Raw genomic sequence first — 26993 nt, 5'->3', positions numbered from 1 at the left:
GGAAGCCATCGACTCTGAGCTCGCACCAACTCAGTGCGAAGAGATTAAAAATCTTCTACTCCGCCTTCGCTCTTCATTCGATCGGGACCAGTCAGGCTTAGGCCGAACCTCTGTGGTCGTTCACCGTATTGACACCAGTCAACAGGCCCCGCTAAGACAGCGTCCGTACCGTGTGTCATCTGCTGAACGCCGTGTCATCAACGAACAAGTGGACGACATGTTGAAACGTGGCATCATCGAGCCCTCTAGCAGTCCCTGGGCTTCACCAGTTGTTCTCGTCAAGAAAAAAGACGGATCCATCCGGTTCTGCGTTGACTACCGCCGACTCAACAAGATAACGCACAAAAACGTATACCCTCTGCCGCGCATCGATGATGCTCTCGACTACCTACAAGGTGCAGAGTTCTTCTCTTCGTTAGATTTGCGCTCCGGCTACTGGCAGGTGCCCATGGCAGAGGGTGGCCGCCCGAAGACAGCCTTTGTAACACCTAATGAACTATATGAATTCACCGTTATGCCCTTTGGCCTCTGCAATGCGCCTGCCACTTTCGAAAGGATGATGGATACCGTCTTGTGAGGTCTGAAATGAAAAACGTGCCTCTGTTATTTGGACGACATTGTGGTATTTTCAAGCGACTTTGTGACCCACCTCAGCCGCCTCGAGCAAATTCATGCACTGCTGTTGATCTGATGGCAAACTGATACTTATATTGAAAATATAAATAGGTATATAGGACACATAGCTTGAGATGAAGCCTTTCCCATCAGAGGAATGTTCCTAAAATGTACAAGATATTTGGTGCACCCTATGAGTAGCGTCTAATTCTGCTGCGACTCTTTGAGTGAGGTCGTGAGCCCGGAACAGCTGCTTTCAGGTTGTGATGAAGAGTGCACTGCATTGTCAGCACCCAGTCCATCGTAGAAGACGTAGTGTACTTTCCTTTCACTATTCTGCATGTAAGGGATCCACAACATTCAACTAAGCATTTAAAAAATACTGGGAACAATGAGAACCTCATTATGATGTGTCATATAATAAAAAGCTTCAGCTTCCCCACTTTCAGCTTTACCACTATTTACTTTTACGTTTACAAGCATCTGTGCATATCAGTGTACGAATGCAAGTGCCATGTTTGAGTATAGACCATGGTGGTGGTGAAAAATTGCTTCTCTCTTGAATCATGCACCTATCAAGAAGCTTCAAATATACTGGGAAGCTCAAATTTCAGCATATATACCAAGTTTTTTTGCTAAGCTAGAATACCCTAACCAATAGGCCACTACAATGGGTGATACAAAAAATTATATAAACCCATTCAGACAGAAAAGTAGCAATAATTATCATTTACTTTGAAGGATCGTTGTGTAGACATGTACACATCACAGATGTACAATCTATTGTGTGAAAATAGTGTAAAACATCGAGCAAGCCCCAATATGGAAGGATCAACAGCACTTACAATATGACAACTGCTGCTGGAAACACAGCACTGTGTATTTGTAGAAGCTCACCTCTAAATTTCTTCTCCAGTTACATAAATTTGATGTACTCGATAATTTTATGTCTTTCACAGGTTGCTTATTGGTCAACAAAATGATTACTTTAGACGACGAGTAAAACTGACTACTCTCAGAGATAAATAAGACGTGCTAATCCTATTCTTCGAGTGCATGCATAAGCAGCTCATTCGCAGTTGAATTTTTTTAATTCATAAAAACAGCCATGCAACAGATAATGTATCACAAGTAAGTTAAATATATGCTCAATAGGCTCTGAACTGTTGCACCATAAATATGTGTAATTTAAAAAATGCATGACACATTGGAGAAGTAGCTAACAGGAATATATTCATGGAGGGCTTATTAGTTGGTTGAGTGTGTTTACATTCGTAAAGATGAAACCTGCACAGACAAAATGCATGAAACAGACAAGAGCTGTTAGGTCTGCCTACTTTCATTTACAGCCACCTGTATCGCCATCCTCATTTTGTTTTTCGCGAGCGTGTTCTTTAGTGGCTAACTATGCCTACACTATTATCATCTGTGCTGTATCAGTCTAACTGAAAGTTTTGTGTGCGTGTTTGTTGGTACACTTTGGCTAAGCTTTCATATGTAACCACAGCGCAAAACCCTCCACCAAAATATACAGAAATATTCTATTCTACAATATTCTATGTGCTGCAGTACAATGGTGCAAAAATGCAAAAAGATGTGTGCATTTGAGTGTGGCTGTTCAATCCCTTATTAAAGCAGATCAATATTTCTATATCCTGATTATTTACGATATACTAGTATAAATATAAACAAACCGAAAGCGCGAATCACTGATTAAACAAGGTACATATAAATTCTTTGGTTAGCTGCACGATTTTTAATAAAACACGTCACGCCGCTGCAAAGCGCAGGCATCAAAGGGGTACTGATACAAAGTTTAAGTATTTTTCAATTGTTGCTTTAAATAGCGTATATATTCGCATTAAAAACGCACCCCTATCTTCAGTCATTGAAATCTGGATTTTTTTTTCTCCCACGTAATAAACGCGCCCCATTTGTCCACTGCAGTCCTGCTAACTGACAACTGGCGCCTTGTTTACCGTTGATTTGCTTCGTTTTTATTATTATTATTATTATTATGCCATTTCTTTCGCCCACCTCCGCTCGCTCAGCCCCCCCCCCCCCCCTTTGTTTTCTTACCCGCTGCCGAATGTCATCAGGTTTATCTGCGCGGGGCACATCCCCCCGTTTTCTTTAACCATGCCCCAAAGCGAGGTTCACGAACACTGCGACTGTTGAGACATCGCAGCTTATAAGCACACAGCAAGCGGAGGTCACGAAGCTACCGGCGCCAAGAGACGGTCGCTTCCTGCAATTACGAGTATCGCGGGCGAATCGGGAGTCGGCAGGCGGGCACGCACTTCTGCACTTCGTCGTTCGCATGCACGAAAGCTTACCTTTTCAGCAATAGCACGAAATCCAAAAGCGTTCTCCATGTATCTCCCAGCGTACAGTCTGTTGATTGCTTGATCGGAAACACTCTGCTTGCGGCGTGCACAAGCTTCAACAAAAGCCGTTGACAGAGGACACACACTTTGCTGCACCGAAGTTGTTCTGTACTTGCCGACACGCCACAGATTGCAGTGACACGTACTGTATCTACTGTAAGCGCAAGTTAAACTGTGCAAGCCGTATAAGTACGCGTCCCTGACAAAGCAAGTGAATAGTAAAATAATAAACCATCGTCAGCCTGCAGCAAACACGCACACGACATGTTGCCACCCAATTCAAAGTCTGCCTGTTGACGATGGCGATGCGCAATTGCCCCGAGACCTCAAAACCGAAACCGAAACACATAGCAGTAACGTTTTATGATATAATTTCCAAGCTATGTCGAGCCTCCAGGATATAGTGTAATATTTCATGCTTGACAACATATTTATTTGCTAGCAGAGCTTCAAAGTCTTTTTTTTTTTGCCACTGACATGTGCAGGCGGCAAATGCGTAGCCTTCGTAATGTACATTTTTTTTTCCCGGATGAGGCATTATTGCGGCGTTGTTTCGACATTTCGGAGTCAAAATTTGTTACTTGCGGAACATAGATATAAATAAATAGTTAGGGAAGGGTGGCAAGGAGGTTGTTCCATCTTTGACACATCTCCCACCCCTTTTATGTTCATTTGAGGAGATTTTTTAAATTCAAAATGGGGCAAATCTAGAACCAAAACAAGCTCAACTAACGCTGCCTTGACATATACCTACTATCAACGTTCTTCTAGAACAGTAATATTTATTAATAATGTTTTAATATTACTCCTTTAGAGGAAACGTGAACGTATGTATGAGCCAATTGAGTGTCATTTGAGCTACTTTCGGGTCAGGATTTGGCCCATTTCGCAAAAAAAAAAGAAAGCTTGCGATTCGGATCTGCACGTATGCAACTACAGGCAAAAATGTACATACAAATTGCGTCAGGCCCCCTTTTTTGCTCTTTCTGTTCCCTTGCACGCATGAATCCTAGCAACACCCCTGCTGTGCTATTAGCTTCTTTTGAATAACACTCTGCCACTCAGCAAAAACCGGGGGCTATGCTTTCTTTACCGACAAAGTATGAAGGACGCTTGCTTTTATTTCAAGTCTTAAATTTTGTGTGAGCATACCAATGTGCGATTATCAGTGCATTGTAACGCGACAGTAACAACTGTCAATTACAATGCTGTAGTTAGTTAACTACTCTCCATCTTTGTGGCATGGGTACATTGCGCTAGTGTTGTCTACGATCGTTCACGTGTATATTATATGACGCGCATGCGTGCATATCAAGTAAATATAAAAAGAGCACTAAGTGCCTACAGAGTGGTGCGACCCATTGGAAGAGTTCACCCTTGCTTAGCGTATGTGCGCCAAGCTTGTCCTGCGGCGTAGCATGCGTGCACAGCAGCTGCATCAGAGTAAGCTTAGCCTGTTAATTGTAAACATGCCTAGTTCCGTGGCAATGCGAATGCTACAAATATTCAATTTGAACTGGTCCATGTTCATAGATCTAAATATAACTCACTGAATAAATCAGGGACCTGTGTATTGATGCGAAATACTTCAGTGTGAGGAAATATATGGACCCCATTGTAAAAAATTGGCCCCGTATCTTCATGTTTCTGCAAATGTCGTCAAAAGACGATAGTCTTGCGTGTGGAGAGAGAGTGAACAGGACATTTATTTGGTGTTCTGCGCAAGAAAGTCAGTGAGTGGTATTCTGTAGGCACTGCGTTTGAGTGCCTCGAGCGTACAGCGAAGGCGAAAAGGAACATCAAAACATGTCGCACGTGACACATCAGCGCCATCTGGCAGTCTTCCTACAAAACAAAGCGTGTGGCTTTGAGAGGGGTGTGCGCGCCCATCTCAGAGGTGATAAGGTGTAGAACGCAAGGCGACGGGTAGATTCCACCACCTTAGCAAAGCGTTGGAAACACTCCCTGTTCCGTGCAAGCATTGCACGGTCAGCGCAGCGTGATAAGCGCTACGGCCCCTAATATTACTATAGTATGCTTTTTCTAGTAAAAGACGTACATGCAGAATATATACGTGTTGTTATGGTGCCACAGGCATGCACAATGATGGCTTTTTAATTTACGATTGCACAAGCATGAATGCTCAATCTTGAGCAACACTGGTGGGCGCTGCGGATGAGGTCGGCCATTTCAAGTACCAGATGCCGTATAGAGTGGACAAACAGACAAAAGTACAGACAGACAAGACAGGCAGGCAGGCAGGCAGGCAGACCAAAATTTTTGCTTTGAAGGTCCCCAAAAAAGATTATCGTCTTTACAGTGATGTGATTGGCCCAAGCCACTTTGGAGCAGCTTCTGGAGCAGCTAAAATCATGTTTTGGAGCAGGTCAGCATGGTTTTGGAGCAGGCGTACGCGTACGGTATCGCATAGTGTGACGGCAAGTGATGACCATTTGCACAAAGAATAAAACCTTGATTCAATGTTACATACGCAAACCAGAGCACATTGGACAAATGACAAAGATATGAAGCCCAAACTACAAATTATGCATACGCAAACCACAGCACACTGGACAAATGACAAAGATATGAAGCACAAACTACAAATTATGCATGGCAATAAAAAATTCCAAGAAAAACCTACACACGCCCTCTCATTTGAGAAGCTTAAACACCAGTTTAGAAATCCCCGAGAGAAATGCTGCAAAGTCACCTACAAAACAAAATTTGCTGCCTCAGGTAACTAAGTTGCAGACCTTTTCTTGGCACAGGTGAGTTTTGCCAATGCTGATGCAAGCCTGCTTTTGCCTTCTGCTAGAAGTGAATGCCCACTTTCAATGTCACCAAAGTCCTTGGACTTCACGCCCCGCCCAATCAGAAGCTCAGCATTGCAGATCATTTTTTTTTGCTGTTTCCACTTCAGCTTGTACAGCCTGTTCAGCATCATCCTTTTCAGGTGATTTACTTGAGTCAGTACTCCTTCGCTTAGCTACCGACTCTTCTGCAGCAATTCACTCTCTGTACCTTTTGGAAGACCCCTGGACAGCCTTGATAATAGTAGGAGTGACCACAAACTTGCTTGGGTCTCCACCAAACCGTTTTGCATGTGAAAGAATCTGCCGAATGCCTTTAACATTATGAATCGTCAAGCGGGCCCTTTCGAGGAGCATGCGGCGATTCTCACTGAAGCCCCGTTCCAGGTCTGCATTACCATGCGGAATACACAGCAATGTCTTGATTACCTTGCATAGCAGAGGGTATTTTGCTGATCCGTCAGCTTTTTTCAGCTCAAAAACTTTCTGCCAGTGTTGATCCACACTCAGGGAAAAGGTTTCTATTGGCTCGAGCTGAAAAAGGGTAAACTCGTCCATGAGGGCTGAAATTTTGCTAGCCTCGATTACTTGTGGGAGTCTAGCAGCGAGCAACCTCAAATCACAGGCGGAAGTGTCTCTGCCTTGAGCGTCGGGATGAAGGCAACGAAGGCTTTCCAGATTAGTGTTGTCTAGTGGCAGCCCTGACAGCAGATACTCGGTGCATTTAATGTAAAAACTCCTCGCACCCAACCTAAATGCCCTTTTTTCGGCTGCATCCCAGCTGGCCATGGCAGCTTCAGTGTCTTCTCCTACTTCCACCTTTGACTTCCAGTTCACGTATGAACTAGGCTGCAGGAGTAGCAAATCCTTCCCAGTTTTCGGGTTGTACGATTCCACTTTCATGAAACGGCCACAAAGTTTGTGGACAAGCGCCACCATTTCGCCAAAAAGACAATGCACTAACGTCTCTGTACCTTGAAACAACGTCGAAAAATCCTTAAAAAGGGTCAAAAGCATTATTTACATACAAGAGTTTAGCATAAAATGCCTTGTCGGAAAAGGCTTCAGCCAAACGTGCACGCATTATTCCACCTGAGCGGCATGATGAACTAGACAGCACAACGTTTTTGATGGCGTCAAACTGCTCAATGAAATGGCCCACAGCTGGACCAAGAGTGAGCCACCTCGAATTCAAATGCCGAAGGAAAACATTCTCTGGTAACCCCAGAGCTTCTTGATCTGCCTTCAGGGAAGAACTGCGAACCGCAGATGATTTCAGGAAGTAGTATGCGTCGACGACGGCTGCTTCCACATCTGATCCGAAGGCATCCAGGCCTCGCCCAAAGGAGTTATGAACCTTATGAAGGCAGCAGTCACCCACATCCAAAATGTGCGGGTTCACTTCCTTCATCTTTGCCTTAAAACTCTTTATGACGTTGGGTCCGTCACTAAACACACAAATAAGATTATTTTGTGGCAGGTCCTGGATTGCCCTTTTAACTTCCCCTAAAAGAATGTCCGCAGTGCATGAACCCAGTCGACACGAGTCCAGATGTACTACAAGAACTCCTTTTGCAACTGATGAGTAGTACCGCACTACAACATCCATCTGTTGGCATCGCTGCTCCGGGATTGGCGTCTCATCTATGGCGATGCTGTAGAAAGTATCTGGTCTGTTTAACTCGTCAACTACAAGTTGTTTAAAGTGAGGGCCAAGGCCATCCGACACAATGTAGGAAGCCTTACTTCTTTTACATGAGAACTTTTTAGCAACCTCCGAGTCTGGAAACATTTTAGGGTAGAGCATTGTGGCAGTGTCCGCCCATGAGTATGGCGCCCTTTTGAGTGTCATTCCGACAACAAAAATGGTCTCTGCTTGTGTTACTAGGTCCGATGGCGAGATCACCATTTTTGGTCTGAGGTCCAAGCACGACTAGATGGTTGACTGTCTTTTTAGTAGGCCAGAAGCATCACGATGTTGTCTAGTAGCTTCAATGTGCCTCTTGTTGGTTGCATGTTTCATAATGGCCGACACCCCATGCTGTTTGCACGCGATAGTTTGGTTACACATTGTGCAAAAGCCACTGTCTTCGGACATCTGACGACACCAAACAGAGATGACGTCGCCATTTAAATCTGTGGCCTCAAGGATATCCTTGTTGATTTTGGTGTTGCGACCTGCATGATAAACAAGGTACATTACTAGCATGAGGGTAGCGTTATCGCAAGATGGTACTGTATTATGAGCCCACAATTCAGTACGGCCGCAAGCACTATCTCTGCGGGGCAAAATCGCAGTCGCAGCCGGGCACTGATATTTGCGCGCGCTTTCGACGCAGGCAAAGTTGATAGCGATAAGCTGTTGCGGGGGCTTCGCAGAACCTTGCTGCGCATGCGCTATTTTAGAAATTTCAGTTTAACAGCCATGAATTTACGCCGCCTAATTTCGTTGACGTGCTTCACGAGCAGTACATGCATCACGATGCCCGTCTCTTCGGGCCGCGAGACGGACGGTTGCTAACGCTGCGAGGCGCACTGCACGGAATAAACTGAGTCTCGGAAGGGGGGGTTCAAGACTGCTGCGAGGCACCAGCCGAAACTTCACAAACAAATAGGACAACGCAAGTCGCTTTGCTTACCTTTCGAAGCTTTCGAACGGCAACCCGCCATTTCCGATGTTGCATGCGGCCATGCGGCCATGGAGGCTTCAGCGGTTGAGCGTCTCTGCGTCACTAGTAGTGACTCACTACCATCACAAGCGCCTCCTAGCGAGCAAGGCTGCTCTCGCGGCGAGCCTGCCAGCAACCATGGCAGTTCACGAATGGCTCCAGTTTCGGTTTCAGAACTGGCAGTGCAAATGGCAACTTCTGGCGCAGACTCTGCGCAGATTGCTCATATTTGACCAGAATGACGCAGGCTGGCGCAGGATTCGCCTTTCGGCGCAGTTCGGCGCAATTGGCGCAGCTATCACATCACTGTCTTTAATAAATCAGGACCTCTGGGACAAAAAACTTAGTGTGATTTCAAATGAGAAAGCGCGCACGATAGCCTGTCGAAAACCGTGTTTAATCGTTTCATGTTATGTTTAAGTGCAACATAATCTCTTTTACTGATGTCTCTGTGAGGATTAGGGAAGATTGGACATAAGCGGCAGCAAAATATTTTTAGTAGGAATCCCAAAAGGTTAGCCCATGAATTAAGTCATTGAACATGTGAGGAATCTTCTGAATATAGTAAATAGGGGGTGGTTTAATAAATATAATACATAGCATGATATATTTTGGCGAATGAATTATGGGAAATGAAAACGAATGCCGCAACATCGATCTTTTTACCAGACTTTCGGCATGCGGTTTGATTGGATCCGTTGAGATGTGATATGTATTGATGCTCTAAACTATATGCATATATGATATGTGTAACGTTCAAGGAAACACCCTTGGGTGCAATTTGCTAACATATAGCTATAGTACACCTAAGAATGACAAATGGGGGTACAAAAGGTTGAATTGCAGAACTTACACCCGCGCGGATAAGTTTGGCAGAAATAATAGGTGTAAGATGGGTGATTTATTGAAACATCCACCCTTAAGGGTGTGAAATGATTTGCAGTGTACCGTTTCTCGAGCAGCAGCACACGCTGAAGAATGTCGGTAGCTTGCTCGTGCGTTCACGTCACATGACCAGACGTGCCGAAAACATCGCCACGACGCGTCAACCACGCCTATGAGCTTTGCTCCGAACTCACTGGTGTGGTTATGGATTCCTTCTACTCCTCCAGGGCTCTCCCACAAGCTTTCGTCCAGGTACCATGGCCCTTATCGAGTTGTACGCCAAACATCCCCTGTCAACTACCTGGTCGAGCCGCTGTATGCATCTCCGGACAAGCGCTGTCAGGGACAAGAAATCGTACACATCTCTCGGCTCAAGCCATACCATGACCCTTCTGTGTTCACCTGTCCTTAGGTCGCCAGGATGGCTCCCTCATCGCCCAGGGGTGATTGTAACGAGGGCAATGGGCATGGAGCTTGAATATAGAAAAGGAAGAAGCCTTGCTGTGATCGCAGGCTTGCGTTCAGTTAGCCCTTGCGCTCAATAAAGCTTTCGTTCGCCGAGTCAACTCCTGCTGGTTCAACACCCCGTTTCACATATCTTACTTCATTATACATAATCACAAAGGAAATTCGCTTATCATTCTTTCAAAAAGTGGTTCTAGTGCTACAGTGGCGTCGAATTTTGGTCATTTTTTTTTATTTTAGCTTCTGAATTTTTCACTTCTACAGATTGATATAGCTTACGAATCAAAATGCTGGATAATTTTCTCTTTTTATTGTTCTTCAGAGAGGTACTTTAGCTTCCAGTCTTCATGTGTTTTATAAGTTTGTACGAGAACTCAACGGATGAATAAATTGTAATGGTCTGCGAACCCGCCCCGCTCATCCTTCAGCGCAATTTAAATATTGGTGTATTGAAATAATTTTTTTGATATTGTACACCTATTGGAAAATTTTCCACATATTCAAGGACAGCAGCTTTGGCCGATAATTTTGACAGCAAAAGCTAGGACAGCCAAATGAAAAAAAAAACATGGAAATGATTTGTACATGCCGTGAAGTAACCTTTCAGTAATGGGCCATAGTGCTACAAAGGCTTGCAAGAGGTACAAGAAGTATTTCCCCTGTTTAAATGAAGTCTGCAATGCTTTTGTCTTCACGACTTAATTGACAAGTGATACCATGCGCTACTTGCTTAGGCCCTTTCATACCGAATAACCATTGATGGAATCATGAGATGGTGCTTTCATGAGAGAGTGGGACAGTGTTTTCGCACTTTTTGAGAACACTCTCAAGAGCTTTTTCACTCTATTGGCTTGATTTTGATAAAGTTTGTTTCAAAGTATATTTTTGTTGTATATATGGCTATACCACAGCCAATTTTTATATCATCTTGTCAAAAATATAGGTGAACCTACAAAGGGGAACACGAAGAGACAAGAAAATTTGTTCCATTTATGAAAAGTTCTATTTCAGCAAAGCCCACAAAAGTAGTGAAGCATGACTTTATTTCAAAGGTCCTCAACGTTCCTGTTCGCGTGGCACTTTCATGCAGCATACGCACGCATTTGAATCTGCGAGAGTGCTTTTATTTTTCCACCGTAGTATAATCACCACCGTCACTACTATCAACATAATATAATCTTTGCTCCGCTTTCTTCCTGCACAGGTCCTCCCCTTGTGAGCGAGAGTCAGGGAGCCTCTTTTATTATTTGCTGGGGCTGCCAGATGGCAGCCAGCGAACAGCTCAAGGCGTTTGTTTTTCTCAGGCAGGTCTTGAGCAGCCCTGAAACTCCGCTCACCTGCCGGACGCTGTCACATATGCATTCCTTATTCCCTCTTGGGCTGTCCACGGACTCGCTCTCGTGCCGGAGCAATTTTCCGCTGGCAGCATGTGGGCAGTGAGCTGACAACGCGCTTTTGTGTGTGTGTTTTTTTTTTCGTGTCGTCTGCTTGTGAATGTTGCCTCTTTGGAGAACAGAAGTTCGGCGCATGGTTTGACGACCTTTTTTCATTCACTGCTTTCACATTTGTTAGATGTATTTCAGTTGTAGCCTTACCATGTTTGGATGGTGTCTCTTAACGTCGCAAAATATTTTTTCAATGAGATGCAGATCGAAGTTTGCCCTGTCTGTAAGAAAGGATGCTTTGTGCCATCCAATAGTAGCCTGTTGTGACTCCGGGTCCTGCCGGTCTCGTTTTCGGTAGCTGGCCCCGTAGCAGGATCCATCGTCTGACAATTCAGTGAGAAGAAGCGCCCGAACGAACGACAGAGATTTATTTACATGTTGAGAAGTGATCAACTGATCCAAAGAGAGAAGAGAGAGAGATACAAAACGTCTTCGGCACTTTATTGCGCCGCGTTGTCGACACTGGGCGCATTGTCCGCATCGTCAGCCAATACGGTGGCCCCGGCACCTCGGCCACGAGGGAGGGGGAAACACACCTCACAACACATGGAGAGGCACAACCTAACACGATGCCCAAATATGGTCACGGCACCCTAAAAAATGCCCAAACATGGTCAGGAACGCAAAGCAGATTCCGGAATTCTCCCGGCGAGAGGGAGGAGCCTGAATGGGGAGGTGTGGGTCGACGACACAGTCGGTCAAGAACCGGTTCTCCCCGCAACTCCTCTTGCTTGGTTCCCTTGCGCAAAACCAGTGCGTTGACCTTTGTTTTTGCTTGGCTGCAAGGCCGTCTCAGGTGCAGGCTATCCCGGGAATGCGTCGACGATCTCCCAGAGAGGTTCGCAAACCTTCGGAGAATCCCAACGCAGGGGCCAGTCGTAACAAGCCCCATTTGAACAAAGGTTAGACTCTTTACTGTCGTGCGAGTAATTTTTGTATGGTCTACGTTTAATTCTTCACCCTCTTGCTGCAATGAAGCTTGCCCTTGTTGTAGCTCTATTCCAAATCGGATAGTGCGTGTATGTAATTGTGATGGCCTTCAACCTCCCTGATGTCTGGAGTGCCAGGTTCCACCCCATGGCATCGATACAGCGCAGGAAATGCACGCTTGTTTTGTGCGATATTGTAGCTGTCTAGCCTCTTGATCTCTCTTTCACTGATAGCCAAGAGCAGGACGCATTGCAACATGCACACTCGGCTCCACTCATGTCGAATTTGTCCACAATTCAATTATGTACCTTTTTCACGGAAGCCTTCTGCGCACGCGCGCCGGAAGTGCAACGACTGTGCTACTAGCGGATAGCGCTCGAAATACTTTTGGTGACTTGGCCATCGAGAACGGACGTGTGGGCAAGTGCGTCGTACGTGCAGGCTCTCCACGTTATCAGTTGCTGTTCGTGTAAAGTGCGTTTGTTTTGTTTTCTTTTTTTCGCGATGCTGCAGCGATGTGCTGCCATAGGTTGCAGCAATCGAAGCGGAAAGCTTGCAAACGTGCGTTTTTTCAGATTTTCTGCCGCGACGCGTCAGGCGGCGAGATGTAAGAAATGGTTGCAAGCAATCCGCCGTGTCAACGCCGACGGATCACCTAGGGAACCGACAGATAACTCTCGCGTCTGCAGCAATCACTTCGTATCGGCTAAAGCAGAGGTGATTTCATGTTCTTTATTTCTAGATGAGCAGAATGTTTAATTTTAAATGATAAATTCACGTATTTCCGAACAGTGCAACAACAGAGCGGCGATCTTGCATTTGTTTACGCGCAGTCTTGGATCACTTTATGTCACCGAACCGTGACACTAACAGAACTGTTTCAACATCACATTTTTTCACAGGAGTACCATCACGCATCCGGATTACGTACTGTCAATTTTCAAGCACATGGTAGCGAGGTAGAGCACGGGATCCACTGGCACGGCGAGATCCACCGCTCGCTTTGAGAGATTGATGCGACGGCGAAGTGTATATTCTGTTCGTGAAGCTCTTTTGATGTTCGGCACTGCAAACAGCCACAGGCTTGCGTTTGCAGTGCCGAAGTTTTATACCTCTAACGTAGTTTTATACCTCTAACGATTGTTGATACTTCCAACAATTTCAAATAAAACGATTAAGCAGCACTGTAACCTACATCATTTTGCTGCCTCCGTAGATCATTTGTTTATTAACCCATATATGCCCAAACTAAGAAAACATGAAAAAACAAATATTTTTGTTACAAAGAAGACACTGGCACTCTTAGCAAAAGGTACAGGTTATTTTATGTACACTCACTTCAAGGCAACACTATTTTCAAAGCCGTCCTACATGTAGGACACTGGGCTTTACGGGTGCTATGTGCGGGTGTGGTAGACCTTGAAGCACTTCACGTGCACACCCACGTCGCACTTTTCGCAACGAGTTTTTGTCTTCTCGTAGCAATGAGCGCACCTTGTCTGCTTGGCTTGAGGAATAACAATATGGTCAGTGCAGTCAAAACGACTGACTGTTTGAATGGCGGACTGGCGGGCTTTTCCACGGGAGGGCTTGCATCCATATTTCTTCAGGTAGGCCATAGCAATACACCTCCGAAAACAAAGATGCTCGATGTTCCCATTTTTCAGCTTATACAGCTGCAAAGCATTGTTCACGGATGCATCGAGAAAGTAGGTAAACAGAGATGAGTACCACTTTTTTCCTCTGATGGCTGTCCGGTATTTGGAGATGTTTTGGTCCATTCTGTCTACACCTCCCATGTTGGCATTGTATTTAGCAATCAATAACGGCTGGTTTACCGCAACTTTTGCCTTTTTTTCTCTAGAATATCGTTTCACCTGCTGCGTTGGCTCTGCTCCATGTGCATTTGAAACAACAGTAACAACACTATTGTCCACCCAACGGCACAAAATTACTTCACTCTCACTGTCCACTCTGTAATCGAATGTGCCTTGTTCTTTACCTTTCATACTCTTTTCTGCTGGAAGTGGACATTTTTCAATCCTGTTTTCACATACAGTTCCAGTACACTTCACGCCCAAAGTGGTGAGTTTTCGAACAAGCTTCAAGCTCATGAAAAAAACTGTCAAAAAACACGTGAAAACAAAGGTCATTTTTAGGCTTGAGCTTGCCAACCATGTCCACCACAACAGAACCTCTGAGACCAAGGTCGTTTTTGCTTTCAGGGGCCACGCCATATTTTCCTTGGTAGGGCTCAGTTGACAACAAGTAGCCGAGAGGTGTGTACAGGCACCACAGCTTGTATCCAAATCGGATCGATTTTCCTTTCAAGAACTGTTTACACCCGTGCTTTCCGAAATATTCTCCATGCTTTCGTCGATGCTGTAGCATTCTGAAAGTGATGCGTACAAAGAAACTTCTGATTCAGAAGCTTGAATAATGGCCGCATCTTGGCAAATCTGTCATCCTGAGGCAGGTTGTTGTTGTCAGAAACATGCAGATTCGAAAATATTGCTTCGGAACGGTTACGCCTCATGGAGTTCGCAACAAGTTCGTTGTGGTAGTCTTCAGAAATTTCCCACAACATTCTTCGGCGAGGTACAGGCACGTACCCGCTAAGAAGAAGCACGCCTATGACACACTTCATTTCTTCTTCTGTCACTCCTAGGCTCCGATTTTTTTGGTCAACATATCGGTTAGTTTCCTTCACGAGAAGCACGATGACGTCGTCATCAAAGAATTTCTCAAATGCATCTGCGGGAGTGAGGAAACTTCCATCCTGTTCTTCTGCCAACCACTCACTTCGAGGTAGCTTTGTCTTCAAGTCTCTCTTGTCCCAGTTTGCGCTGGATTTTGCGACCTTTTTGGCTGGCTCACCCTCGTCGTCGTCACTTGATGCATTGTCCAGGCCAACATTTTCCGCTCGAAGGACGCTTCCAGGCAAGCGAGCCATGTCAGTGTCATTTTCATCCCCGCTTTCTTCGTCAGTCACTGTGGTTGCGAAATTGTCCGGCGGTAATATTGCCAGTGTGGATGGCCCGCTGCCACCAGCATCAACAAGGTCTAACACATCGTTCAGAATTCTTGGTGGCGCTGTTTCTCCATAAAACACCGGACACGGTATTGCCTCCCTGAAAAAAATCATAAAACGTGATCAGGTCGAATTCATATTATCTACTCAGCGTAAATGTTAGCCAGTGCATTTTTTGTATTTTTGTAGAGAAAGAGGTAGGATCCATACAGTGTGGCGAAAAAAAAACCGCGAACACAAGGATATTATCACATTATTTTCAAAATACCCGCCGAGAACAACAATTCGTCCATAATACACCAGATGGCATAACATGTCCACAAGCCTTGCATGAAAGAAGCACTATCGTCACTATTGTGCTTACCCACATCGTGAAACTACGTAGCGGTTGCTTCTGGGCACCTACACCGCCCCATGACGCCTAATTTGCCCAGTGTCCTAAATATAGGACGGCTATGTTTAGCGCATTGTAACTTATCACTTCCTGCATATTGAACAACACTACTGAGCCTAGTTAATATACATACTCTTATGAGGCGGTCGACACATTATTGAAGTTTTTCGACAGTGAATAAATTGTCAGTACTTCTTTTTCCTCGGCTTCATGGCGTCTTCCGTACAGCGTGTGTGCTCGGACGCAGAGTGGAGTCCACCACGCGGCAAAACGAAGGACAAGCACAGTGCAGACTTGCACACATCAAGGCGGATGCTTGTTTCAAGCATTGTAGGGTGGCGCTACTGTTCATTTAAAAAAGTAGAGATGTTAGCGCACATTAAAAAAGCGTCCTACATTTAGGACACTGCGCACATATGTGTTAAAAGTAGAAAGTCTTTCCATATTGTAAGTTAAACTCAATTATATTTTCATTAGAAAACTGTAATACTGAATGAAGTAATGTAGATCTAAATTTCATTTATCAGCCTCAAGCCAGAACGGTGCAAGCAGCCAAGCTACATCAGCTGTTGCACAGCATAGCAGCAAGTTCGAGTGCAACAACCCCACAACACCAATATGGACAGGGCATATCTGGACAGCCTGTTGGTCAGTGGACACTGCAAAACAGAGGGGAAAGCCAAAGTGATATACAAGATTGCGAACCACTTGTTAGGCCATCTACACCACCTGCGGCTCAAGGACCACCATCGCGTGGTGCAGATAACTCATGCAGTCTGGTTCTATGATCTGCAAGGACACCAAAACAGCATTTAGCATGCCAAGTGACCATGACAAGAGCTGCCAGACAGATGATTACTCTTTAGAGCGCATCATGCTGCTTGACAGACAGTTAAATGCAGAGAAAAAAAAGTGCAAAAGTAGGAAGGGCAGCTAAAAGCTACTCAGGATAAAAAAAATCAGTTGTAGGCACATTACTACAAATTGAAGGCTACAACACTGTGCCTCAATAACATGAAAGGTACCGAGGACATGTTATACTTCACAGGACTGCCTTTTGTAAAAGTGTTTAATTCCATACCTAATATAGTTATGGAAAGCGACCCTCAGTTCGCAGAAGACGTAAACAGTAGGACAATCAGTGCTTCCGAGCAGATGTTTGCCGTACTGGTGCACTTCACAACAGATATGGCAACGCGAGAGGTTGCTCGTAGCTTTTCCATTTCAATGGCATCAGTCAGTCTTATATTTTCAAAAGGGGTACTGAAATTGCAAAAGGTGCTGACTAAATTAACTAGCTTCCCTACACTTGCTGAAGTGCAACAGGAAATGCCACCTCATTTTACACGGTACCCGAACACACGCATAATACTTGAAACGACAAAAATCCGCATACAAAAGCTATCAAGCTTAACTTCCCAAGAATTTTTTCTCATTACAAGTTTGCAAATACAATGAAATGTCTTGTGGGCGCTACACCGGACTGTTATGTAAGCTTTGTGTCACCATTATACGGGGGAGGAACAAGTGACAGAGCTATTGTCCAACAGTCTGCAGTGCTGGACTAGTTTAAATCTGGACATGGCATAATGGTTGACAAGGGGTTCATAATAAACGACCTTCTGCCACCCTGTGTCTCCCTTCATATGCCTCCGCTTCGCATTCCTGGGGAAGCACAGATGAGTGCTAAAGATGTTGAAGTAAGAAAACATGTTGCAAGTTCATGAGTTCACATCGAAAGGGTCATAAGAAGGATAAAGGAGTTTCATATATTGGACACACCCATACCTGTAAACATGCTAGATATCGCAAATGCAATTTCACTACATGCACTTATCTTTCAAACTTTACCGCTACTAAATAATGGCAGACACCACGTAAGAGAATGAGAAAGTGGACAGTACATTTATTCAATGCACTGAAAAGGAATCTTGGCAGTTGCTACAGACTGTTAAAGTTACTTTAAAGAGCAAATTGTTTTTTTTTTTCGTTGTGGCAAATAACACTAGTGCAAAACAGTGATAGTGTGGGGTTTTCTTCTCTTTTGTTAGTAATTCTTGTGCATGCTGCACTTTGCTTATGATGAAGATGTATAAATTCGCTCAAAGTGCCTTTTATTCGGACATGCATGCATTTATAGCTTTCATATTTTCAACTTAAGCTTATTCTCGTCAAAGTTATCAATAACGTAAAAGCCTTGGGCGTGCTTGCGGTATGACACATACCCTGTGCCTGTCGTATACAAAAATCCAAGGCATCTAATACGCCGTGATAGCAGCTCTGGAATTACTGCTGCCTTGTACACATAAAGCAGTCTTTTGATAATGTCTTCCCACACTGCGAGATCGAAGCATAGGCGCTCAACTGATTTGCTGTGCTCGTGCTCAGAATGATTAGTCCAAATGACAAAGTCACACCAGGGTGTTGGCGTCACGCCTAGTTGTCCCTGGATCTGGTAGTAGTAGGCATGATCACGTTTCAAGGTCACTTCACCGTCTATTATTTCACTGCAGAATGCCTTGTCATTACAAGCATCGATGATTCTCACACTGGCTTTCAAAGCAGGCCATTTAACTTCGGGTAGTCCAGTCTCACTTCCTTATAACCAGAAGGTCAGATGATGCCGCTACGAAGCAATGCTGTTTGTGCACATGGACACATGTCTCAACAACTTGAATTTCTTTTTCATACAGCTTCATCAAATGCACGTAAGCATCTACTGCCTTCGCCTCGTTCTGTACCCATACAACAGGGGATACAGAATCTCTTTCACCAGCCCTTGAGGCTTCCGGCAGTGAAGAGCTCGACGAAAGTTTAGTGCAGTCAGCCTGCCTGTTCTTTCAGCTCGCCATGTGGGATTCTGGCTTTGTCCCAGTGTCTTCAGGTGCACTTCCTCCCTCTCAGCGGCTGTTAGGGGCACCAGCTTCCCGAAATACTCGTCGATAAACTGGAGGGATTTCAGCGAGTGCAGGCCTTCTGTGTCGCTTATGGGGCTCGTGTTTCTCAGTGGTGCTGGTTTTTTAGTCATGTAACGATTCCAGATGACCTCAGGTGTGTGTGCAGCCATCTGTTTTTGAAATCTATTGAAACACTGGGGCTCAATCCTCGTGTCGTTTGGTTGAAGTTTGTGTTTTGGTTTCTCGTGCACAGTTTTGTTAATAACGTGCTTCTTGAAGGTTATCTCTGCCAGTGGGTTAGGAATCTGCTGAACCTGACCTGAAAATAAATAAGTTGCTGTACTTGTAAGAAGCTTCACAACTGCTCATATTGCATGGTTTTTAGCGGCTCTGACACATTGCTGTATTATTATGTTTTTACATGAAAAATACACATTAAAAAGCATCTTGAGGCTCAGGCCAGCTGGTTATCCATGAAGTTAGCTTGTATTAGTGCGGTACATATTGAATAAAAAGGGGGGAAAGACGTCTGTGTCATTGGTTATCCATGGAGTTAGCTTGTATTAGTGCAGTACCTATGAAATAAAAAGGGGGAAAGACGACTCTCTCATCTTTTTTTTTTGCTTTTTATATGTGCCACACTAATACAAGCTAACTTCATTAAAAAGCAGTTTACTTAAGTTCACAAGCGGTTGAGCAGAGCTTTAAAACAATTGCAGATGGCACAGTAATGTTTAATCTTTGTTCATTCATCACATTTACCCACAGCATTTGTAGTGTTTTGTGGCCTACTTCATAAACAAAGCTGTACTGAGTTGTAAATAAAGTCATAGGCTCACCTTGTGTTGGTGCCATACATTTACATGGAGTGCTTGTGCAGGACGGTGTCTGGATGCCACGAAAAGCAAACAGTTGAGCAGCAATGTGCTGGCATTTCTGGCTCAGGCTACAGGATATGCAAAGAACAAACAAAACAATGGTGCTTGGGGAAACCTATCTGAATTTTTTATTCACAGATCAGACCATTCACAACTTCAAGTTGTCTAAAGCAGCAGCTTCATCTCAGTGAATGGTTTAATATTTGATGTAACTAGAAGCGCTTTTTACACGGTAAATAGTCTTGTACCATTGTGGCACGACCCCCTACCCATCGTTACTTAGTGTAAACGAGCCGTTCATCACCGATAAGTTTGATACAGATTATACTCAGTCAACGTGCAAAACCAGCATTATCCGTTCGTTACATTACACGACTTGTCCATGACTGCAACCTATTTCTTTAACCAAAATATTCTGCAGCACTAAAGTCTTTCACGCACTTTATGCTGTTAAATCGCACGAATCTTTTACATCCGCGGCTCACTGGCACTTTCGGTCGTTTCTCCCTCTTGTGATCACGCACAAATCATATCTCGATAGCGACCGTAACAAGTAGATTGCACCCTGAAGCTCAGCTCAAAAGGGTCATTTAACAGCAACATGTCTAAGCGAGATCGTTCATAGCGTCGCCATCGCCATTGTATGTGTGCTAAGGAAAGTGCAATAAATAAGCGTAATAGATCATTAAAGGCAAATACACCCAGCAACGCAGTCGCAATGTGCCTGCAGCACAGATGTGATGCCATCGTGATGAACACTGCAACTTGTTTGTAGTGCCCCGCTTTCATAGAGCATAAACATGTGCTACGCAGTACGACGAGGCTGAGGCCGGTAGGTTGGCACTGTGTCGTACACTCGATGCGGCGGACATACCGTTCTTCTTTGAACATCCAGCCCTTTAGTAGCTGGCGATGCGACTCACCAAAAGGATTGTCTATCACGTCACTTGTCACTTGCGGCACGGACGAGAAATCGCTGCTCCACTGACCAGCGGAGTGGCGGAGCTTCTTCATGTGTGCCGTTGTAAACATGATTCGAACCATGTGCGGGAGCTTGTTGAATGTTCACGAAAGTCAAGAAGCCCTATCATATGGTGGCAAAAATATTCCGAAAGACAGACACGTGAGGCACAGTGAGCAAAGCGAAGGCAATACAAGCCGCCGCCGCGCTGTTCACGAGAGAGTGAGAGGAAACCTGCTGCCCGAAGCCACCAGTTGAGCTTTCGCCTCTCGCCGCTAGGGTGGCTGGTGGCGCTCGTGCTACGTGAAAAAGGCCCATTCCATGCATTGTAGTTTGAGTGGCAAGATAGCTCAGTTCGTTTGGCACGACCTTCTCAGCTGACACTTTCATTCGTCCAATGCAAGCATTTCGGACGAAAGGCATACCTCTCAATTTCTTCTGCAAGATCCACAGATGTGCTTTTGGACAGTCGAAACATTTTTATGAAGTACAGGTCTACATACGCTGGCACAACCTGCTCGACGTATAACAGAACGCAGTGCCGTTCGTACTTTATTACCCTGGTGATGGTGTGATGCTCCCCACTATCCTCTTGAATCGCGTCATAAGCATGCAGCATCGCAATGGTCTCATCTGCCAAAGCTTCCGTGTTTACAGGCCGATGATGTAGACATGGCTGGACTTACAGATGACGCAGAAAACACGGCTGCACTTACAGACGACGTAGTAAACACGGCTGCACTAGCATGACGATGATGCTGCTGAGGAGGCATCCTCAAGCTGCCCGACAATTGCTTGACATTTGCCTGAGAATATTTCCGCTCGTCATGGTGACCCAGGGGTGATGTATCCTGTCCGAATAGAGTCCTCGGGCTGCTGACGGGCTGCCTGATGACTCCTTTCGAAAAGTGAAAAGTGCTTTGCTAAACAACCCTATCTTTTCAACGTTACAATTTTGTTTGTTGGTTTCCGAAATTTGTTTCAATCTCTCCTGTTTTGAGTGGCCACAGACATCTCTATTTACATTCACATTTTGTCCAGAAACTGTCTTGAAGACTAGACCATGCCACTTTTTAAAAAAACCCAGCCAGCCATCGCTCACCCAGAAGTCATCGATTCCCATCTAGGAAGCTATCTATTTCACCTTTTATTCCAAAATTAGGCCACTGATCAGGATGTTCGCACTGTGCGCATGCTTGGACGAGAGGGGAAGCACATCTTCAAGTTATTTGTAGGCCATTGTTCTCATCTACATATTGTCCGTGGTGAAGTTCTGAAGCTTGAAAGTTCCTTCAATATTTCCTGTGTTCGTGAGTATCTTTGACAACGTCAACATGAACAGACAAAAATCGAGCTTCTTCGTGATTTCTGTCTTCGATAGGTTATTGCGGTGAACTTCTTGGATGATCCTTACTTTCCTTGCAAGCGAAAGTGCATTCTGCTGCTGTTTTTATTTGTTTCGATCTTACAGAAGTTTACAACTAGACGTTGATCGTTGTGTGGCACGCAGGAATACTTGCGATCGCTTGATTGGCTCGGCGAGGCTATAGTAGCTTCGGTATTTATTACATAGTTCGCCAACTATCGTGGGCATTTCGGACATTCTTGGATTTCACTTGTTTCAGTTTTGTTTAACCGATGTAGGCAAAAAGAATCTTCCGATTGCACGAAAATTTTTTATTGTTCATTCTGTAGGAGACCAACCAAAAGTGCCTACATAGTTCTGTTCATGCAATTTCTTTGTTTAAATGAGATTTGTTTAAGGGAGTCTATCGTATTAACATGAAGTCTTTAATGACCAGGGTGAACTTTGTAAAATATTCGTGGACTATGAGCATCAGCACGTATGAAGAGTAACTAGGACTTGCCTGTATTTCCTTTCAGAGGTGCATTGTTCGTCTTTTGGGTAAAGTTTAAAGTTTTGAACAGATCATTGAGGAGTATGGTGAAAACTTTGGTCGCCTCAGAGCCCCTCAGCCCTACAGCACCAGCTTTTTTGTATATTCAGATGGCAGTAGCCATTCCATGGCTGAATACCTGTAGGTAAAGTGAATTATTAGAAAAAATAGCTGAAACGAGCCCATGCTGCCCCTAAGGGTACCACTTGTGTAGGAAGTCGGACATAAGTCGCGCCTTTCACCTGGCATTGTAGTAGTCTGACGCTACAAAATTTCGTAATTTGACTGAATACAGCCACGTAGCAGCACCATGGTTTACATCCTGCATATGCGACCATCAACCAGGGATCATTGCTATTTTAATGTAAATTTTCCGGGTGCTCTTTGGCAAGTATAGCCCTCGTGCCAATGAAAACAACATATCATCATTATTTTCAATATCGAAGGAAGTTCTCTCTCAAGTCAAAACAACAATCAGTATCATAGAGGATGGAACAGCCTACCGATGCGTTATTCACCCGAGGATCTTTAGGTCAGGCGTGGAACTACCATAAGCAATCTAAGTCCCATGCCTGATATTTATTTATTTATTCATTTATAAAATACTGCAGACAAAAAGTCCAAGAAGGGTGAGCAGAATTCATAACAATAACAGAAAATAGGGTTGTAAAGTGTTTTTTACAAAATGTTTTTGGTTGTAAGATGGGGGGAGGGGGGGGAAGAGTACTTTAACAATTTGGTCATGATACAATTCTAAGGAAGTAATCAAAGAACAACAGTGTTTGCACAAATGGTCACAGGCGTTCGGGGAATACTTCCGTTAGTTTATTTCACTTCGTTCAGCTCAAGTTCACAGAGCTTTGGGAAAGTTTGAGAAGAGACTTCACGACATGTATTCGTCAGCTGACAAAATTCAAGGCGCACTTCAATCGGGCTGTATTTGTTTTGCAGCAGCCAAGGATGTTGTTCCGGCTTGATCGTTTTCGTTTTGCTGAAGAAGATCTTGATTCGCGAAAATGACTTGAAGTGGGTACCTTGAAGAGATGGTAGTTGATCTGTTGGGATGAGTGTCTGCAGATCTTTACGCTCCGCATTTCTTAGAACCGGCATTCCTCGTTGACGGCAGCAGCGTATAGGTGAAACATACACAAAGTTAGTGTCATTAGCCCGGGCCCAGCGAGCCTGAGGCCAAGCTTGACTTGCTCCTGAAAAATTTTTTCAAAGTTGCTGAAGAGACTTTCAGGGTGCCATCATTTAATACGCTGGGTAGGCCTAGCGAGAGGATTTCTCTTGGCCTGTCAAGACGAGTCTGACATGACTCAATAGACTAAAGTTGCTGGCTCTGTGCAGCAGCACTGGGATTAGGCCTTTTCTATAGTACAGTAGTTTGGCCCGGACATGTGCGTTTGCGGCTCCGAGAATAATCTGGTCACGTATTCTGTGGTCGTAAAGGGTGCCCAACTTGCATAACAGGATTTTTTTCTTGAGTGCGGTGATAAACTGGAAAAACGTTTTGCCGGCCAGGTGTTTTTGGCTAGAAAAGAAGGGCTGGCCTGCCACTTGACGAAGAGCCTGCCCATAAATTTTAGCAACGTGTCGTATTTCGTCATTGCCGCTGTTTTAATCTTCAAAACCGTGCCTGTGCCGATATACTTTCAGTGTGCGTAGCATTCTGGCTACCTTGCGCTTGGAGTTGCTTTACTGCGAAGTATCTCGTCGACTTCACAGAAAAGCACTGATGGCCTTCATTTGTCTTCCCAGCCGCTTCTGCCGGCCCATTTCAGTTGTACATTGAATATTCTTTTTCATATATGCCAAGAAATGGAAGGCATGCTGTGCTCGTCAAGGAATCAAGACAGATTTATAAAGAGAGCTGCCATGTGCTCAGGAAACAGGCAGTAGGCTTAAGCTGTAGATTACGTTGCAGGGAGCCGTATCAGAATGAAAGGTCAGGCCATTGTAGTGTGCAGGAAAGTCAGCGATTGTGTAGCAAAAAGTGCGACTCGTAGCGTAATTTGTCACTCACGTCGTGCTCTTCTTGGCGTTGCCTGTAAAACCACGTTCGGTACCTCGTTGCCATGTGTTTTGTCGGGCTGGAGCATGCGAAGCCCGACAAAACCGGAAATCCAAGCGACAAAACTGGACCAAGCTGTGGCGAAGCTGACAGGAGACTGCTCCTCGCAGTTTTTCAGGCTGTTTAAAAGGAGATGGAACGAGGGTGATTGACCAGCATGGGTCACGGGACCTATGTATGCCACGCTAGGTAGGCTAAGAAATGATGATACACGTAGCGTCATGTGAAGCAAACATAAATGCCCCAACGCGCTTTTATCACAGCAGGGGTTGCAAGACAACAGAAACGTGTCAAGCGAAGAGTTGATAACTGCGTAGCGCCTTGCCGGTTACTGGAAGGTTCCCATGTCCAAAGCTGCAAGTCGAGTGTTGACATATGTTAATTATTTTTTATTTTTATTTATTTATATATAATACCCTCAGGGCCAAATGGCATTACAGAGGGGAGTGGATTACATTGAATAACACATGGTACATGGTGGGGAGGGAAAAATACAGCTCACCCATTCACTCACCCATTCCATTCGTTCTTCTATGATGGGTCTAGGTTAGAACTGGACCCTTGTGATCGCATTTAACTTCCAAGAGTCCACACAAGAACACTCCTTCCCATTCGCTTCTACAAGTATCACTGAAGAAGTACAGTGTAATCACTGTCTGCTGGCTTATTGATTCCCAGCTTGATCATTGGTTTTACCTCTACCTCAATTATTTCTCAATGGCGAGGTGGGATACGGTACAATTTGATTAGGACAGGATTGTCTGATGTCGTCTCAACGTCTTGAGTAATAGACATTCTTCTCCTTGATGGGTTGCTGAAGCATTGGTGAAATTCTTCAAAGAAAAGATCATTGACCGAATTAGCATCGAGAGCATCGAGATTTTAATTTGTATGGGTTGACATATTGAAGACATCTTCTACTGAGCGATTCGTGAGCTTTTAGTTCGAAAAGTAGAAGTTCTGCCATTACTTCTTCTGATGCATTGGCTATCATGTTGACAACCTCTTCAAAGCCAATATAACTCTTCACATCCAATACAAGTTTACATTAGATTGGAGTATTAAATTATCCCTTTGTTCTTTTCTCCTAAAAATTTCAAACTGTGCTTAGTCTCCGAAATCTTTTCGGTAACTTTAACGAGTTCGTCCCTCTGTACTTCGACTTTGTTTTTTTATGACGGCCATGAGAATATGACCAGGTATAAATGTTCATTTATTAGCATTCCTGTTATAGCAAGCCTTTGCATTGTTTTGGTCCTCTTTTAGGATGTTTTCTACCAGTTTTTGCCGGGCCCTCAAATAATCAAGCAATTATAAGGTGTAATTCACTAGTATGGGGCTTTCACCTGTTTCTTCCCACATTTTCTCGTAACATTCCATACACCAGCTTGGAGCGAGTAAATCCTCTTGCTCTCTGGCACCCGTACCTGGTCTGCCTGAATATCTGCAGCAAAACAGGCACGTGCAAATGTTGACAACAGGGCATTGACTATCTTGGCGGAACTGTAAGTTCCTTCAACCGAATGCCTTCCGAAAACCTTGTCGAAGGGCAGAGCGTAGTCAAAAGGTACCTGCATCGTCAACGGAATGGCTTCGTGAATAATGGAACCAACCTTAAAGGTGCCTTGTGCCCATCTCTCCGTTTTCCGACTCGCTGACAAACGTCACCAGACCCTAGACAATTTTCCACATTTTTAAAATATCCTGGCCAGTAATACTCCAGTAAAAGCCTCTCTTTGGTTTTGTTGATTTCCAGATATCCTGACCAGCCATTATTGTGACAAGAAGTCGAGAGGAGGAGGAGAAAAAGTTTATTTATCCTAACAGGGAAAGGTGCAGAGGAGCCTGCCGCAAAGGAGCCTACCCAGCACAGGTCTCGACTGCCTTCTTTGCCCGATCCAGGACCTGGTCCTCGACATTGGGCACCCAGCTGTACATGGGAGCCTTAATAATGTGTGGAGGGTTAGGTGGTCGGTTCCCAGTACACCCTTGCATAATATGGTCATAATGTGGTCTAGATTAGCTCTTTGTTGCCTTCTTTCAACAGGGTACCTTCTTCCAACAGGGTACCTCTGACAAACGCTTTGTAGTAGCTTGCAATGCGTGACTCAAAAAAAGAAAACGGCCACTTTTTACAATCGTACTTCATTCTTTGGTGTCAAAACGAACGTGTAGTACACAATGTCTTTGTGATCTGGAAAGCTGTGCTTAGTGCAGTGCGGTGATGGTATCTCAAGACAGCAAAATAAAGACATAGACCTGTGGTCTTCTTGCAGATTTTCTGAAGAAGAAACTTCTACCTCGATGGGGAGCTGTTTGTCTTCTGGCCTTGATGCTGCAACGTCTGGATCCGGAGTATTTACGGTATTTGTGTGCAATACCGTCGAGTTAGCACTTGTGCACAGCTGGCGCTGCACTGGCAAAGCATCACGTTCAGACTTCCTCTTTCGAGGTGGCCTTTCTTTCACTGCTGTTTTGGTAAGATACGATGGCAAGTTTAGCAAAATAGTGCGAATAGTGTCACTTCTTTACATAGGCCTTTGCAGTGGTGGAAGTGGCTTTTGGCATTTCGGGGCAGCTTTGGGAGCAGGAAAAATGGAAGTTTAGAGCAAGAATTAGTGCGCTTGGAGCACAAAAATGTCCTGTTTGTA

General features: G+C 44.6%; 1 protein-coding gene across 4 annotated transcripts in view; it reads left to right on the top strand.

Moving 5' to 3' along the window:
• The window catches only part of LOC119180428 (uncharacterized), a 112345-nt gene extending 85352 nt beyond the window's left edge, over positions 1 to 26993 (top strand). For 2 of the 4 annotated variants that reach the window (XM_075869777.1, XM_075869779.1), the window contains one exon: positions 9597 to 26993. In XM_075869777.1, the coding sequence (XP_075725892.1) occupies positions 9597 to 9914 (318 nt within the window). In that variant the 3' untranslated portion in view covers positions 9915 to 26993. The other 2 variants (XM_075869780.1, XM_075869782.1) reach the window with 2 other exon arrangements.

Source organism: Rhipicephalus microplus, chromosome 7 (assembly GCF_043290135.1).
Source record: "Rhipicephalus microplus isolate Deutch F79 chromosome 7, USDA_Rmic, whole genome shotgun sequence".
NCBI lineage: Eukaryota > Metazoa > Arthropoda > Arachnida > Ixodida > Ixodidae > Rhipicephalus > Rhipicephalus microplus.
Note: the sequence above shows the minus strand (reverse complement) of the source record. Positions and strands in the feature narration are given on the sequence as shown.